At 38.0% G+C, this 18,098-nt stretch overlaps 1 protein-coding gene across 1 annotated transcript in view; it reads left to right on the top strand.

The window, feature by feature from the left end:
- LOC124776230 (ATP-binding cassette sub-family C member 4-like) overlaps positions 1-18,098 on the top strand; it is a 170,146-nt gene that overhangs the window by 102,396 nt on the left and 49,652 nt on the right. The window contains exons 14-16 of the mRNA XM_047251089.1: positions 8,614-8,987; positions 10,503-10,582; positions 11,386-11,536. Of these exons, the coding sequence (XP_047107045.1) occupies positions 8,614-8,987; positions 10,503-10,582; positions 11,386-11,536 (605 nt within the window). The remainder of the gene's footprint in view (positions 1-8,613; positions 8,988-10,502; positions 10,583-11,385; positions 11,537-18,098) is intronic.

Raw genomic sequence — 18,098 nt, 5'->3', positions numbered from 1 at the left:
CTTCATATGAATGGTGATATCCAAAGCAGTCATTTCTGTGTCTATAGTGTGGGGCAAATGAAAGTGGCCCATAGACTGGAGTTCCAGGGTACAAAGAAACACAGCAGAGGAAATGAAATATGGTACAAACCTGACTACTGCAGATGTTGAAAGTGACCACCATACATCACTTGGCACTTTTGGGCCCTCGTCTTTGAGTTGCTGCAGAGAATCAAAGCTTAACTGCTAGAATTGGTGCAATCTCATCCAGAATTTCCTGCTGAAGTTCTTGAAGACTATGAGGTTTGTTGTGATGCACCTTAGGCTTGAAGGCTCCTCACACAAAGTAATCACATACTGACAGATCAGGTGACCTGGGTGGCTAACTAGGGTGGTGAACAGGCTGACCTCTGCTAACAACTCTGTCAGGCATGATGACTGTATAAATGTGTTCCAAGGTTGAGTTGGCTGCATGAGCAGTTGCTCCATCTTGTTTGAAGTAACTGTAGGTCCTTTCCTCCTCTGTTAATGCTGCCATAAATGGTTTCAAACTGTTGGCAATGCAACATGCCGAAGTCAGCATCTGATGCAAAAAGACGGGACCAATAATGCAGCGTGCAGACACTGTGCACCAAACCCCTACCTTGTGATAATGCAGTTGTGTTTTGTGGAAGTTACTGCTGAAAACCTGTGATTCTGTGAGTTGACATAACCACTCAGGTAAAACCTGACTTCCCAGACATAAAGAACAGATCCATGTCCAAGCCATTCATAGTTATCTTAGTAAACAGCCACTCACTAAATTGGAGGTGCTGAGGAGAATGACACTCATTGCTGGCACTTTTTGCAAATTAAACTTCTCAGCAAACTGACCACACTCTTTCCAGGACTTTTTTGTGATGTAACTTTCCACAATGAACACTAGCTGTTCGACTGAGAGTAACAGCATCTCCTTTGCACTGCTCCAATCACACTGACACAGTCCACACTATGGTCTGAACTTGTGTGGATCATGTGGTGGGCATACACATGGTGCACATGTCACAGACTGTGATTATATCTGCACATTTATGTCCAATTGTATCCACTCATCCAGGCCAATTTTATTTGCTGCACCCTGCAGTTATACTCTTTTCTGTTCTCTAGGCATAGCCCAATATAAATTAATTCAACACAAAAGTAGGTGAAATCTCGGCTATTTAAAAGAAATTTCAAGATATTTGTCTAGTTTAAGGGTTGTTAATGACACATACCTCAATTTAACAGTGAATATAGATGTTTATCAATTCTTCTCTTTCTCATTGAGTCTATCATAATTAATTCAGTATTCATATCTTGGAAGTCAGTAGTAATTAAAAATTATTTTAACATTCTCAATGACAATATTATGAGAAGAACAGATTGCTGCTCACCATGTAGGAAGATGTTGATTTGCAGATAGGCACAGCAAAAATCCTGTCAAACAAGTAAGCTTTCGGCCAAAAGGCCTTCTTCTGAGTTAGGCAACATACACACAGACACTTGCACAAATGCAACTCACACAGACATGACACTGTCTCTGGCTGCTGAGGCCAGTTCCTAGTGATACAATGGCAGTGTAAGATTGCTTCTCTCCATTTTCCTTCCTTGCTGCCACCAACCACAAAACAGTCAGGCATCAATGAAACTATTGCTTCACAAGAGTGTACCTGTAAAATACATAACAATACCCTCATAAAAATTAGTTTACCATTGGAAAGACCAGATTAACATCTGATATAGTGCAAAAGTTCCTTGAAACAATGAACAACTGATCTTTTCAAAAACTAACATTTGGTTATGACATGAGCAAACTAATCAAGGGCCCAAACTCAGTCCTACCACATACAAATCAGATTAATCAGGAACAGGTCTATAGAGGGTTCATAGCACAGAACTTGTGTTAATTTCACACAGGATCATAGTGGGGGAAAAAAACAAGCAAAAAAAAAAATAACCTACTTGTACTAAAAGTAAACATTAATAATAATGTACCAAGTTTAACCACAAAGTTCAGTTTGGCAAATTTCAAATTTGAAAATCATTCTCTGCTGCATTGGGGATTATTTTCTATGGCAATGTTGTTGTAGTGGTATTCAGTCAGAAGACTTGTTTGATGCAGCTCTCCATGCTACTCTATCCTATGGAAGTCTCTTCATATCCGAGTAACTACTGCAAACTAAATCCTTCTGAATCTGCTTACTGCATTCATCTCTTGGTCTCTCTCTATGATTTTTACCCTCCTTCCTTCCCTTCAGTACTAAATTGGTGATCATCAGAATGTGTTTTACCAATTGATCTCTTCTTCTAGTGAGGCTGTGCCACAAATTTATTTTTTCCCAATTCTAGTTATGTGACTTGACCATCTAACATTCAGCATTCTTCTGTAGCACCACATATCAAAAGCTTCTATTCTCTTCTTGTATAAACTGTTTATCATCCATGTTTCACTTCCGTACATGTCTACACTCTACACAAATATTTTCAGAACAGACTTCCTGACACATAAATCTATGCCTGATGTTAACAAATTTCTGTTCTTCCAATATGCTTTTCTTGCCATTACCAGCCTATATTTTATATCCTCTCTATTCAATCATCACCTGGTATTTTTCTGCTCAAATAGCAAAACTCATCTACTACTTTAAGTGTTTCATTTCCTAATCTAGCTCCCTCAGCATCACCTGATTTAATTTGACTACATTCCATTATATTAATTTTGCTTTTGTTGATGGTCATCTTATTCTATCCTTTCAAGACACTGTCCATTCTGTTCAACTGATCTTCCAAGTACTGTGCTGTCTCTGACAGAATTACAATGTCATCAGCAAACCTCAAAGTTTTTATTTCTTCTCCCTGGACTTTAATTCCTGTTCCAAATTTTTCTTTTGTTTCCTTTACTGCTTGCTCAGTATACAGACTGAATAACACTGGTGATAGGCTACAATCCTATCTCACTCTGTTCTCAACCACTGCTTCCCTACCATGCCTCTCAACTCTTATAACTGCCATCTTGTTTCTGCACAAGTTGTAAATAGCCTTTCAATCCTTGTATTTTACCCTGGCTACCTTTAGAATTTGAAAGAGAATACTCCAGTCAACATTTTTCTATTAAGTCTACAAATGCTTTAAATGTAGTTTTGCCTTTCTTTAACCTATCTTCTATGGGAAGTTGTAGGGTCAGTATCGTCTCATGTGTCCCTACATTTCTCTGGAATCCAAACTGATCTTCCCAAGGTTTTTCCATTCTTCTGTAAAGAATTCATGTTAGTATTTTGCATTTGTGTCTTATTAAACTGATCATTTGGTAATTTTCATACCTGTTAGCACATGCTTTCTTTAGAATTGTGATTATTACATTTTTCTTCAAGTCTGAGATTATTTCACCTGTCTCTTACATCTTGCCCGTCATATTGAAAAATATTGTCATGACTGGCTCTCCCAAGGCTATCAGTAGATCTAACAGAATGTTGTCTACTCCTTTGGCCTTCTTCTGACTTAGGCCTTTTAGTGCTCTGTCAAGTTCTTCATTCAGTATCATATATCCTACGCCATATTCATCTACACACTCTTCCATTTCCATAATAATGCCCTCAAGTACATCTATATACTCCTTCTACATTTGCTTGCTCGAAAAATGGGAGTGTCCACAACAAACTCGCTGTGAAGATGTATATGAAAGACCAACAGTTTGTCACCAAGAATGTTGAAATAAACATCCTGGTTCATGTTCTTGGAGCCTAAATGAGTGGTCTCAGGTCATGGTATAAAAAGTACTACCCAAAACACCACAGAAACACCTCTAGCCTAAACTGTTTGCTCCATACAGATTGGGTTCAATGCCTCATCAGACTATATGTGTATTCAGTGTCTTGCAGTACAGTCAAAATTACAACCTGTTTGACCACACTACACACCTCCAGCCAGCTACTGTCCAGATGATATGTTGTTTGGCCCACTGAAGATGTACAGCTGTATGTATTACTGCAAGCAACAGATTCCTATGTGGTATCTAACTCAAAATGTCCACTGCAAGCATTTTGCACCACAATGTTTGCTCAGAAACTGATGAGACTGCTGTACATTCACTGACACTGGCAATTTCTGTCAGAAGTGAAATTAGTTGTTGTTGACAAATTAGACTTGCATATCCAGTCCATGACCTTGTATCACTGTTGTTCTTATGCCATGTTACATTGTTATGGTATTCCTTGTAGACTCTAATATTTTGCAACAATACATCAATAAACTGGGCAACTTCATTCATTGTGTGGTCAAGGGCAAGTCCAAATACAATAGCTCCTCCCCCAAATATTTTGCAAACAATACATCAATAAATTGGACAAACTTCATTCACCATGGGATCATGGGCAATTGCAAATACAAGAGCTCATTTCTGTCATTCAGTCACATGACCAAAGTGATCCATCTTACTGTGCTGATACCATACCATTTAACTGCCATGACATACTGAGCAATGAAGTTCACATGACCACCTTGTACCAGTTCCACACAATCCACAAAGATGCTATTTCATTCTTTTAAGGGGATGAGTAGCATTTTGTCTGGTGAGCTTATTTTCTCATCACATGCAAGAACTAAGAATATTATGTCAAATACATGCATAAATTCCTTACAAATAACTCATAAGATATTGGAATTATTGTCACGTCTCTGTCCATTCACTCCTCAATGATATTTTTTGCTGAGCATTTAAAAAAAATGTTTCGCTTGAGCTGGGACTTCCATGATCTCAGCACAAAAACAGGCTTTTAGAGACAGAATCATTGTCTAGGATTCAGAATGAGTTTCTTATTGCTGAAAATGTTTTCAGTGTGCTTCCATGAGACATAAAGAGGGAAACTGGGAACTCATAAAAAAATACATGATTAGCTAATTCTTCTACAAATTATCTAGTTGTTTAAACTGAAGTTTCCTATTATTAAGTGTGTGACTTTTAGAAATATTCATCATAACCCCTTTCCTGTTGTTACTCATGCAGATAATTTTTTTTCTCTGAAAATTATTAGTTTGATCAAGTAAATATTAACTAAGCTAGCAGTAGGAGATGAAATGCAGCTGTGTAACATAACTGAAAAAGAAGTACTATACTTTTTATTTATTTATTTATTTTCCAAAGTCGTCTAATCCCTGCTAATTTCTCTGTGTTAAATTTAGGCTGAGTAAGCACAAAGTGCTTTGCAAAACTTTACTGATGACTTTCAGTACCACTTTTGTTAACATATAAATTGACTCATTCCACATTCTCAGTTGTTCACTTTCACAAATGGGTCTGTAGAACATAAAGGACAAGTGACTGCTGGGGAAATGAAATGGGAAATTTTTCATTTTCTCGTTTGGTAGCACTGTATATGGTGCATACAGGCAATTCCATATTCTTTATAGATGCCATTAATTGTGTTATCAGTGCCTCTGTTGACAAATGTTTGCACTTGATTTAATTTAAGTGAATTATGTTCGGAACAGCATTTGAACTGCTGACACCACATGTTAGTGTGAGAATCATCATCTGAGCCTCTGTATATGGGTTAGAAACCTATGGAACTGACATGATGTGTTTGAGCATCACATGTAATGTTGTGAATGATAAACAAGCACTGTATATGACACACAGTGAGGACACTGAAGGGAATATTACATTTATCAGGTAATCTAGACAGACAGGCAAACAATTAAAAACATTGTTTCTCAAGCCATAAACCACATGAAATTGTAACAACAGTGATTATAATGCTTTATAATTTACTACCAAAGAGGTGTGGTTTCAAAAACACTGTTGCTTGAGAAGACGGAAGCTTGACTCTATGACAATTGATTTTGCTGTAGCCATACACACAGCTGACTACATTTTGAAAACCATATTCACTGGTAATGAAAAACTGTGCTTTTTCCATAAACCCTAAATAAAAGGGCACTCATCTGAATGGAAAATGAGAAAATACATTTAAGAAACATATCAAGAAAAGTAGGTAAAGTAATTGTGAAGGTAGAGGTCCACTGTCAGCTGCAGGACACTATCAGAAACAAAATTCCTTAAAAATGCAGGAAACAGATTATTTTTTCATGGCAGTACTCTCACACATTACTTAAAATCAGAAGTGCCAAGAATTATTTTAATATATTGGAACCCCCACTGGAATTGTAACCTCCTGGCAGATTAAAACTGTATGCCTGACTGGGACTCAAACCTTACTGACTTGTCTACACACAAGTCACAACCTAGCTTCACAGCTTTAATTCTGCCTGATCCTCTTTCCAGTCTTCCAAACTTCACAGAAGCTTTCCATAATACAAGGGTCCAGATTCAAGTACATGGGCACCACATAGTTTTAATCTGCCAGGAAGTTTCAAAACATTGCATATTCCACTCATGAATGAAAGATTCATTCTGGATTCGTTGTAGTTGCCTAATCTTACACCTAATAATTTTTACCTGTTAATGTTGTGCAAAATGGTACTGAGGGGCCATTATTTCATGAATCCTGAAAAAAGGATGTAAAATGAAATGGAGAAACTGAATGAATTTTTTGACAAATGGTTGCCATATAAGAGTATTTTTAACACTTATGAATGGTGTTGCAGTATTTCAATATGTGAGGGCACTACATCAAGTAAAATGTAGCGTAAGCTTAAGTAAGTACGAGGTGCATTCAAGTTCTAAGGCCTCCGATTTTTTTTCTCTGGACTGGAAAGAGTTATAAACATGCGCATTGTTTTAAAATGAGGCCGCGTTCATTGTCAATACGTCCCAGAGATGGCAGCACCGTATGGCAGATGGAATTTTACCGCCAGCGGCGAGAATGAGAACTGTTTTAAATACTTAAAATGGCAATGTTTTCCTTACTTGAACAGCATGCAATCATTCGTTTTCTGAATTTGCGTGGTGTGAAACCAATTGAAATTCATAGACAGTTGAAGGAGACATGTGGTGATCGAGTTATGGATGTGTCGAAAGTGCGTTCGTGGGTGCGACAGTTTAATGAAGGCAGAACATCGTGTGACAACAAACCGAAACAACCTCGGGCTTGCACAAGCCAGTCTGACGACATGATCGAGAAAGTGGAGAGAATTGTTTTGGGGGATCGCCGAATGACTGTTGAACAGATCGCCTCCAGAGTTGGCATTTCTGTGGGTTCTGTGCACACAATCCTGCATGATGACCTGAAAATGCGAAAAGTGTCATCCAGGTGGGTGCCACGAATGCTGACGGACAACCACATGGCTGCCCGTGTGACATGTTGCCAAGCAATGTTGACGCGCAAGGACAGCATGAATGGGACTTTCTTTTTGTCGGTTGTGACACTGGATGAGATGTGGATGCCATTTTTCAATCCAGAAACAAAGCACCAGTCAGCTCAATAGAAGCACACAGATTCACGGCCACCAAAAAAATTTCGGGTAACCGCCAGTGCTGAAAAAATGATGGTGTCCATGTTCTGGGACAGCGAGGGCATAATCCTTACCCATTGTGTTCCAAAGGGCACTACGGTAACAGGTGCATCCTACAAAAATGTTTTGAAGAACAAATTCCTTCCTTCACTGCAACAAAAACATCCGGGAAGGGCTGCGCGTGTGCTGTTTCACCAAGACAACGCACCCGCACATGGAGCTAACGTTATGCAACAGTTTCTTCGTGATAACAACTTTGAAGTGATTCCTCATGCTCCCTACTCACCTGACCAGGCTCCTAGTGACTTTTGGCTTTTTCTAACAATGAAAGACACTCTCCGTGGCCGCACATTCACCAGCCGTGCTGTTATTGCCTCAGCGATTTTCCAGTGGTCAAAACAGACTCCTAAAGAAGCCTTCGCCGCTGCCATGGAATCATGGCATCAGTGTTGTGAAAAATGTGTACATCTGCAGGGCGATTACGTCGAGAAATAACGCCAGTTTCGTCGATTTCGGGTGAGTAGTCCTTACCCATTGCGTTCCAAAGGGCACTACAGTAACAGGTGCATCCTACGAAAATGTTTTGAATAACAAATTCCTTCCTGCACTGCAACAATAATCGGAGGCCTTAGAACTTGAATGCACCTCGTACTAGAAATATTTTGATCTAATGGGATTACATTTTCCTGGAGACATAAAAGTGTCCTCTCTACCTTCGATATGGACAGAAGCTGAAGTAATGCATCATACTTTGTGCCAAGACTGTAACTTGAACCAGCTGTAGAAGCCCCAGTGCCTTAGTGATGTAGTGATTGGCACATCTGCCTAATCAGCAGGCGACCTGGTTTCAAGCCCTGGCCTTGGCACAAAGTATGGTGTGTTACTTCAGCTTCTGTCCTTATGGAAGATAAATATTTTGTTTTAACCAATTTCAGAAATCTTTACAGTGAATTCCCAATTGTCTTTCTATTTGTACAGTAGCTGGAATGCTGCAGTGAAATACTGCTTTGCAATGCAGATATCATGTATGTGAAGGTATCCATATATCTGTTTTACTTTCCATTTCAGTAAAAGGAATTCCAGCATCAAAAAGTGCAATTTTGTTTTTCAATTAAATATAAGTTTTAAAATAATGTCATGAGATTAACATTCTTAACATTCTGATATCAGAACATAAAAAGTAAATACCATTTCTTTTTTTTTCAGGACTACACAAGAAGAGACTAGAATGATGTATATGCAGAAATTGAACAGTTTACTTGATACGAACAGTTCTGCTGTTTATGATGAGTTACTGACTGAAAATAACATGACAAGCCAGGGAAATAAAACATTTAATGTAATGGAGTTTGTAACTACTAATAATGAAACAAATCAAGATAGTCTTTTGAGTGGATTGTATGAAACCGAAACTCTTATTTACATGTATGTGGCAATTATTGTAGGACTACTTGTCATTGCATTCACTCGCTCTCTTACCTTCTACAATATCTGTATTAAAGCATCAAGGAAACTCCATGATACAATGTTTACTAATTTGATGAGAGCACCTATGCGGTTTTTCAACACAAATCCTTCAGGTAATTATCTAAAAGTCATATACAAAACAATAAATGTTATGTTGCATTTTCTGGGTAGTCATTTTATAAAAATATCAGCTAGTGTTAAAATGTGGTACAGTAAATGGCTTTAGAAGTAATACAGATTTCTGTTAAGTCACAGACTTTGGCTAAAGGTGACAGACAGCAACCACAAGCAATGCAAAAGAATATCCAAAAAAAGCTTCATATTATTATGATACCATCGAAAGCATCAATAGGTGCCTCATGTATTATGTTTCATTATTTTAAATTAAAAGCTTTTCAACATTACCCGTGGCAGTGTGCAGTCTTACACAACAATCTTTCATTGTTTTTAACGCTGTATTTCGGTTTTGATACTGTTATGCACAACATAATGAGAAATTTTGTTCAAGCACATGAAATTAAATATACCAGATTTGAAATTATTGTTTGTCTGTAATAGATGTCTGTTATTAATTATCTGTAGAAGACAAGCATCTATCATGGATAAAAAATGTGTACAGTTTCAACTAAGATATTTAGGTACTAATGACACCCCATCTGGGCCTAATGTCTATAACTAAATGCTGAAGATAACACTAATAAACCAAAAATGAATCAAAGTCAAAGAGGGAAATAAGAATTCAATGAATTAGCAGAAACAAGTCAACAAAAATTGTGACAATAAATTCTGAGATTAACTGTGAAAGTAATATTGTTGAGACGTTATCTGTGGATGAGAATTACAAAGAGGAAAAGAAGAGGAATGCAGCATAAATTATGAACTTGTGGATGGCTAGAACCTACAGTATATCTGAAACTTAGTTATCATCTCCAGACACCAGTACTGGTGCTGGTGTAGTGTTTGGTATCAAGATGACTTTACCATTGAAATAAGCACTGTTATGTTCTACAGCTTGTTCAGGAATAGAATTTTTATTGTTAGCAGTGGATGTATTGGAATAATTAATCCATTGCTCTTGCTCTTTCACATCGTACTTTTCCTTTTTCAATCACCAGTCTTGATTTTCTTTACAATGAATACACTATCCACTAAGTTTTGAAAGTGAATGAATTATCATCTCTTGCTTATTTTTGTGAACTATTAACTTTACTACTATGAATAAGATGATAATTAATGACAAAATAATAAAATTATACCATTATATTAGCTATAAAATGTCATCATTTGTTACTAAGCATTAATTCCATCATTATAAGTTTCAAGTGAACAATAGTTAGTAATTAGCAATGAATTCTGTGGCACTGAAACATGGACACTGCGTTATGACTGGTGATGTTCTAACATTGTCCTAATAGAAAATAATGCTTAAACCTGAATGACCCAGTAAGTATGGGTTTGTGGCACTCACAGAGAAATGAACAGTCTCATTTAATCAGGCAAAAAATGTAATTTTTTTAATAATTACCAGACACATAAACAAAAATTTTCTGTGATTTGAATATGTGAACCATTTTGTTCCAGTATCATTTACGCTTCTACTCACTTTTTTTGTAAACATTCTGTTTCAGGCCGTATACTGAATCGGTTTTCAAAAGACATGGGTGCAATTGATGAAATTCTTCCAAAGGCTATTTTGGATGCTACTCAAGTTAGTATATCATGATGAATTTTTTTTTAATTAACTGCGTTACAGATATGATGTTTTCTACGATGTGTTGCAAAATTATTCAAGCCACAGCTTAGAAAATATAATACAGCTCTTAACATCAATGGTTTACTGATGATACTTAGTTTTTTTTCATGTCATCATAATCGAAAAAAATCATATTCATCAAAATTAACTCTATTTTTGAATTTATGCCAAAACTGAATTTGATCATATAAACTACTACACATTAGAAAGTACAGAATTTTGCTGATTACTACACTAATGATTTGTTCCAGTAATAAAAAAGGCTGCAGTTGGTAACTAGCAACTACCATGTGCAAAGGTACATATAGTTCAGTATTGGTGTTTCACCATAATCAAAAGAAGTATTAAAATCTAACTATAGATAGTTACCATGTGGTGATCTCATAATTGATGTGTCATTTATATCTATGATTGTGTGACATGTAATATGGTAACAGAGATTTGATTTGAGACCTTGAGTTAGATCTCAGTGATCTTCATGAATTTTTGAAAAAAAAAAAAATATAGCAACCAAATATTTAATCAGGCTGCCTAATAGTACTAAGAGACTCTTTATAAGAGACATACTGATAGACAGAGAGCACCTCTGATTATCCATTCCACTCTTTAAATGCATTAACATGTGATGAATATAATTCTTTTAATCATTTCACTACTTGTGCTGTTATCTGAATGTCTTTTTCCACTGTTTCACCATTTATAATTATGTTGCATGATCAATCATTTCTCTGACTGTTTGTTTCTTTTGTAAATTCCAGATTATTATGACTGTATGTGGATCACTAATTATAGCAGTGGTCATCAACTGGGTGTATCTTATTCCTATTATTGTCATGGGTTTACTCTTTTGGTTTATGAGAAAAATTTATCTGAGGTCGTCAATGAACATTAAACGACTGGAAGGAATGAGTGAGTAAGATACATAGTATATAGATATAAGCTGGCAGAGGCAACAATTTTTCAGAGCTGGAATTAATGTGAACATTATATTAGTCCCATGCACATGCAGAGTAGTTCTGAGCCAATGAAGATAATTGTGACTGATTTTCTTATTTATTTCATGATACTGCAAGAATTAAATTCTGTTCTTGACAACAATTTTAAGAAAGGAAATTCTGTGATTAGAGTCAGGGGACCATGTAATACCAACCAGATGTCTTGTATATGTCATCATATGGTGTCATTCTGATGTAGTGTGGAGGAGCCTGAGGCCAGCACACCTCTCTCCTAGCGTTTATGGGCTTTCCAGACCATGGAGGCATTACTTCTTATTCAAGTAGCTCTTCAACTGTCACCATGAGGCTTAGTGGACTCCATTACAGTCTTCCCACCAATGGAAAATCTCTGGTAGCACCGGGAATTGAACCTAGGTTATTTGCATGACAGTCAGTCACACTGATCATTCAACTACCAACAACTGTCACATTTTTGGTAACATAATGCTTCCCTTTACTGTTGTTTGCACAAAGAGTATCAAGACAGTTGACTTAATATTGCCTATCAATAAGAGGAATAAATAGTTTATTCATTGACTGACATTCAATGACAGAAAAACCAATCAAAATCGACAAGATGGAATGAGATGAGAAAAAAGTAAATGATACATATAGAAATAAATTAATGCCAAGTAAATAAAAACAAACAAATATAATTTCATATACTGTACAAGGCAGCAGGTGGAGTGAAATTTTTATACAAGCCATGAAAAAGTTCTAATACTAGGTTCAACATATTACTTGTCGTCTTAGAGTAATAATTGCAATATTAAGCTTGAAAATGGGGTATTTTGGGAATAACTGTCTTCTGGAATATATATATATATATATATATATATATATATATATATATATATATATATATATATATATATATATATATATATATATATATATATATATATATAATGGGGTATTTTGGGAATAACTATCTTCTCGAATAATATTTACCAAATGAGAAAGCGCTGGTAGATAGACACAATAAAAAACACAAACACACACAGAAATTTCAAGCTTTTGCAATCAATGCGGTTGCTTCATCAGGAAAGAGCAAAGGATAGGGAAAGCCCACATCCTTTCATCTTTCCCTCTCCTTCCCTCTTTTCTGATGAAGCAACCATTGGTTGCGAAAGCTTGAAATTTGTGTGTGTGTTTGTGTTTCTTATTGTGTCTATCTACCAGCACTTTCTCATTTGGTAAGTCACAGCATCTTTGTTTTTTAATATATATTTTCCCATGTGGAATGTTTCTTTCAATAAAGTAGAAAGAAACATTCCACATGGGAAAAATATATTAAAAACAAAGATTCCATGACTTACCAAACGGGAAAGCGCTAGTAGATAGATACAATAAAAAACCACACAAAAACACACACAAAATTTCAAGCTTTCGCAACCAACGGTTGCTTCGTCAGGAAAGAGGGAAGGAGAGGGAAAGATGAAAGGATGTGGGTTTTAAGGGAGGGGGTAAGGAGTCATTCCAATCTCGGGAGCGGAAAGACTTACCTTAGGGGGGAAAAAGGACAGGTATACACTCACGCACACACACATATCCATCCACACATATACAGACACAAGCAGACATTTTTAAAGGCAAAGAGTTTGTGCACAGATGTCAGTCAAGGCGGAAGTGCAGAGGCAAAGATGTTGTTGAATGACAGGTGAAGTATGAGTGGTGTCAACTCGAAATTTGCGGAGGTTTATGCCTGGTGGATAACGGGAAGAGAGGATATATTGAAGGGCAAGTTCCCATCTCCAGAGTTCTGATAGGTTGGTGTTAGTGGGAAGTATCCAGATAACCCGGACGGTGTAACACTGTGCCAAGATGTGCTGGCCGTGCACCAAGGCATGTTTAGCTACAGGGTGATCTGATCGTGTACACCTTCCGGGTTACGGTACTGGAGTAGGTGGTGGTGGGAGGGTGCATGGGACAGGTTTTACACCGGGGGCGGTTACAAGGGTAGGAGCCAGAGGGTAGGGAAGGTGGTTTGGGGATTTCATAGGGATGAACCAAGAGGTTACGAAGGTTAGGTGGACGGCGGAAAGAATCACCCTGTAGCTAAACATGCCTTGGTGCACGGCAAGCACATCTTGGCACAGTGTTACACCGTCCGGCTTATCTGGATACTTCCCACTAACACCAACCTATCCGAACTCCGGAGATGGGAACTTGCTCTTCAATATATCCTCTCTTCCCGTTATCCACCAGGCCTCAATCTCCGCTAATTTCAAGTTGCCGCCACTCATACCTCACCTGTCATTCAATAACACCTTTGCCTCTGCACTTCTGCCTCGACTGACATCACTGCTCAAACTCTTTGTCTTTAAATATGTCTGCTTGTGCCTGTATATGTGTGGATGGATATGTGTGTGTGTGCGAGTGTATACCCGTCCTTTTTTCCCCCGAAGGTAAGTCTTTCCTCTCCCGGGATTGGAATGACTCCTTACCCTCTCCCTTAAAACCCACATCCTTTCGTCTTTCCCTCTCCTTCCCTCTTTCCTGATGAGGCAACAGTTTGTTGCGAAAGCTTGAATTTTGTGTGTTTGTTTGTGTTTGTTTGTGTGTCTATCGACCAGCCAGCACTTTCGTTCGGTAAGTCACCTCATCTTTGTTTTTATATATGAAGATGTAATTATATATAAAACAAAGATGAGGTGACTTACCGAACAAAAGCGCTGGCAGGTCGATAGACACACAAACAAACACAAACATACACACAAAATTCAAGCTTTCGCAACAAACTGTTGCCTCATCAGGAAAGAGGGAAGGAGAGGGGAAGACGAAAGGAAGTGGGTTTTAAGGGAGAGGGTAAGGAGTCATTCCAATCCCGGGAGCGGAAAGACTTACCTTAGGGGGAAAAAAGGACAGGTATACACTCGCACACAGGCACATATCCATCCACACATACAGACACAAGCAGACATATATAATTTTTCCCACGTGGAATGTTTCCTTCCATTATATTGAAGATGTAATTAGTTAGATATATATGGATTGAGGTGGTTGGTTTATGCTCCTCTGCCACCAAACTGCCCTCTGGTTACCTTCTACAAATTCCTTACTTCTAACGTGGCCTCACCATCCTTCCACATTTCCTTTCCCAAGAACAGAAACGTCACAACCAAAGAAAGAACAGCCATCCACAATCTCAGCAAGACAGACCAATATTTAATCATCCTCCCCACAGATAAAAGCTCCACCACCATCATAATGAATTGCAGCTATTATTTGACAATAGGGATCTGTCAATAGTCTGACACCTCCATCTACAAGCCCAGCCACAGTGATCCCTAATATGTGTATGTATACTTTAGCTTGAAAGAGGATTTAAGCTAGTGAAGTTTTCAGTGCTGTTTATGTGTTTGTTGAAGACTCAGTGCCTATCCTATTAGATGAATTGTTACCTTCACTTCTATATTACTCTAATTTTCTAACAGTTTCGCTCTTCTTAAATCTCCTGTTACATGGGTTAGTACAGTTTACTTCTACAGATGAGCATTTGAGTTCAGATCACTCTCATACAGCTCTGAGGCATATATACCAAGTGTTTAATTAAAAGATTGCACTGACTGGAAGTTAGAAATGACTAAATATTGTATCAGTGGCCTTTATTTTACTAAATAATTTTTTTGTAAAATGAAACAATGGAAAACTCCAGGTAGGAATATCAACAATGTAGGAAAAAGACATCTTGCTGCTTACCATAAAGAAGATCTGTCAAGTTGCAGACAGGCATGATTAAAAGACACTCACATGTTGCTTTCGGCCACAGCCATTGTCAGTAAAAACACACACACACACACACACACACACACACACACACACACACATATGATCACCAACACCAGCAGTGGCATTCCGGCCCAAGATGCTGGAGTTGGCAGTTTGCGTGTGTGTGTGTGTGTGTGTGTGTGTGTGTGTGTGTGAATGTTTTGTGTGTGTCTCTCATTAATGATGATGGCTGTGCCAAAAGCTACATTTGAGTGTCTTTTAATCATGCGTGTCTGCAATCTGACATGTCTTTCTTGTAAAATGGTATTGTATACTAGGCCTAAAATTAAATGAAATGATTGTATGACCGTGATGTCTGGTAGGTCCCACCAGGAGAAGTTCAGCTGTTGATGTGCTAGTCTTTTCAGTTGATGCCACAATGGGCAAGTTGCACGTCCATGATGACAAAATGATGATAAGGACAACAGACCACACAGTCTCCGAGTGGAGAAAATCTCTTACCTTGCTGGAAATCAAACCTGTGCCTGCTATATGGCAGTCAGACACGCTGACCACTTAGCTAAGGGAGCAGACACATTGGGGTTTGCACTGTTTTAAACAGAGTGGTCTTGTATTCAGGAGGATGGGAGCTCCAATCTTCATCCAGCTGTCATGATTTAGGTTTCCTGTGGTTTACTGCTCATTATTTTTATGCACATAACGAACACTTAGTTACATAAGTGTATAACTGAACCCAAATATGGTGATAGAATGGGATTAAAGTATCCTCTGATAAAAAAAATATTATTAGTATCCTCCATGTTGTTACCTATCAAAAAAGGAACAAATATGCAGTAAACATACAGGATGAAAAGTATTAAAACCGACAAACTCTGGGAGGTTGTAGGGGACATCAAAACAAATATTTTTCCCTAGTGTCATATTTTCCTATGAGGAGTATTTAAACCAGTAGAGGAAGATTTCTCTGGCACAAATTAATGAAACCAACAAACACTTTTCCATTTTTTTATGACCAAGAGACAACACATTAACACAACCCAATTTCAATTACAATAGATTTTCAAAAACGCCTCCATTGACACATAAAGGTTACACCATTGGATCATGTTCTGTCGGACACGCAAAACCCCAAGCATATCCTGAATTGTTCCTGCTGCTGCTACTATCCGAGCAACCAGATTCTCTTCTGATGCAACAGGAGTTGCATAAACAAGGTTGTGCATCTCTCCCCACACAAAAAAAGTCCAGAGGGACATGTCTGGGAATCAAGCAGGCCATGGTACAAGACCAGCTCTGCCAATCCACATTTCTGGGAACCGTCAGTCCAGGAATCGACGCACACGAGGACTGAAATGTGTCGGTGCCCCATCATGTTGGAACCACATGTGTTGTCTTGTAGGTAGCAGGATGTCTTCCAGCAGTTCTGGCAATGCTCTGGTGAGAAAATTGTAATAGTGCCTACCATTTAATGGCCTAGGTAGCAGATACAGCCCAATTAAACAGTCCCGAACAACACCGACCCACACATTAATGAAGAACCGCACTTGCTGAGCGATAGTAACTGTGGCATGTGGGTTATCCTCACTCCAATCATGCGAATTGTGCATGTTGAAGACTCCATCACGCCCAAACGTTGCTTCATCGGTAAATAACACAGAGGATGGAAATGTAGGATGCATTTCACACTGTTCCAGGTACCACTGTGAAAACTGTGCTCTGGGTGGATAATCAACTGGTTCCAGGTTGTGGGCACGTTGTAAATGAAATGGAGGTAGCAATTGCTCTCAAAGGACTGTCATTACATTTGTCTGTTTCATTCGCCTGTTATGTGCAATTGCACGAGTGCTGATTGAAGGATCCCGCTCCACATGCTACAAGACAGCTTCCTCAAACTGCAGCGTTCTTACCATGCGACTGCGTCCCTGTCTCGGTAATCTGCTAAATGACCCAGTCTCACACAGACATCAGTACATAGCAGTAAAAGGTTGTATGATGCAGGATACGGTGATTAGGATATTGTTGTTGATAAACCCATTGTGCAGCTCGTCTATTGTGGTGCGCTATGTAGTACCACCAACCATATCAGTATACTCACTCCAGGTGTATCACCCATTAGTAAACAGAGACAATGCACTACTACACTGGTGGACAGCAGTTGCTTACAACTGGAGAGTGTAATATGCCTTCTAACAACTAAAGAGCGTAATACAACCTTTAACAACTGAAGAGCATAATACAGCCTCCACCAGTTTAAATAATCCTCATAGGAAAAGATGACATTAGGGAAAAGTATTTGTTTTGATACCTCCTGCAACCTCCCAGAGTTTGTCGATTTAAATACTTTTCACCCTGTATGTGTTTACAGAGAAACTAAAATTTTACTAGGAGAGTTATTTAATACAGTTACACAAAATCAGGTGCAGTTCCCAGACTGTAGATGTGGCACAAATGAAACTCAATATTTCAGTTTCACTTACCACCTAATTTAATGGAAACAAATAAATAATGTGAGCACGCATACAAACTGAAAATAAATGATTAAATTCAAACCAGCATTTAATAGATTTACTCAGACATTTTAAGCACTACCAATAAACATCATTACAGTCCATGACTGTCTCTAAACTTGATATTCAATTTATCCTGTCATCAAACCAGTGATATGGACCAATTTCTCCTCCACCTTTGAGTTCTGAAATTCATCTATAGAAGTTATATGGTTGTGTAACCTTAAAAATACTTTC

The sequence above is a fragment of the Schistocerca piceifrons genome, chromosome 2 (genome assembly GCF_021461385.2).
Source record: "Schistocerca piceifrons isolate TAMUIC-IGC-003096 chromosome 2, iqSchPice1.1, whole genome shotgun sequence".
NCBI classification, from domain to species: Eukaryota; Metazoa; Arthropoda; class Insecta; order Orthoptera; family Acrididae; genus Schistocerca; species Schistocerca piceifrons.
The sequence above is the reverse complement of the archived record's forward strand: the minus strand, read 5'-3'. Positions and strand labels throughout refer to the sequence as shown.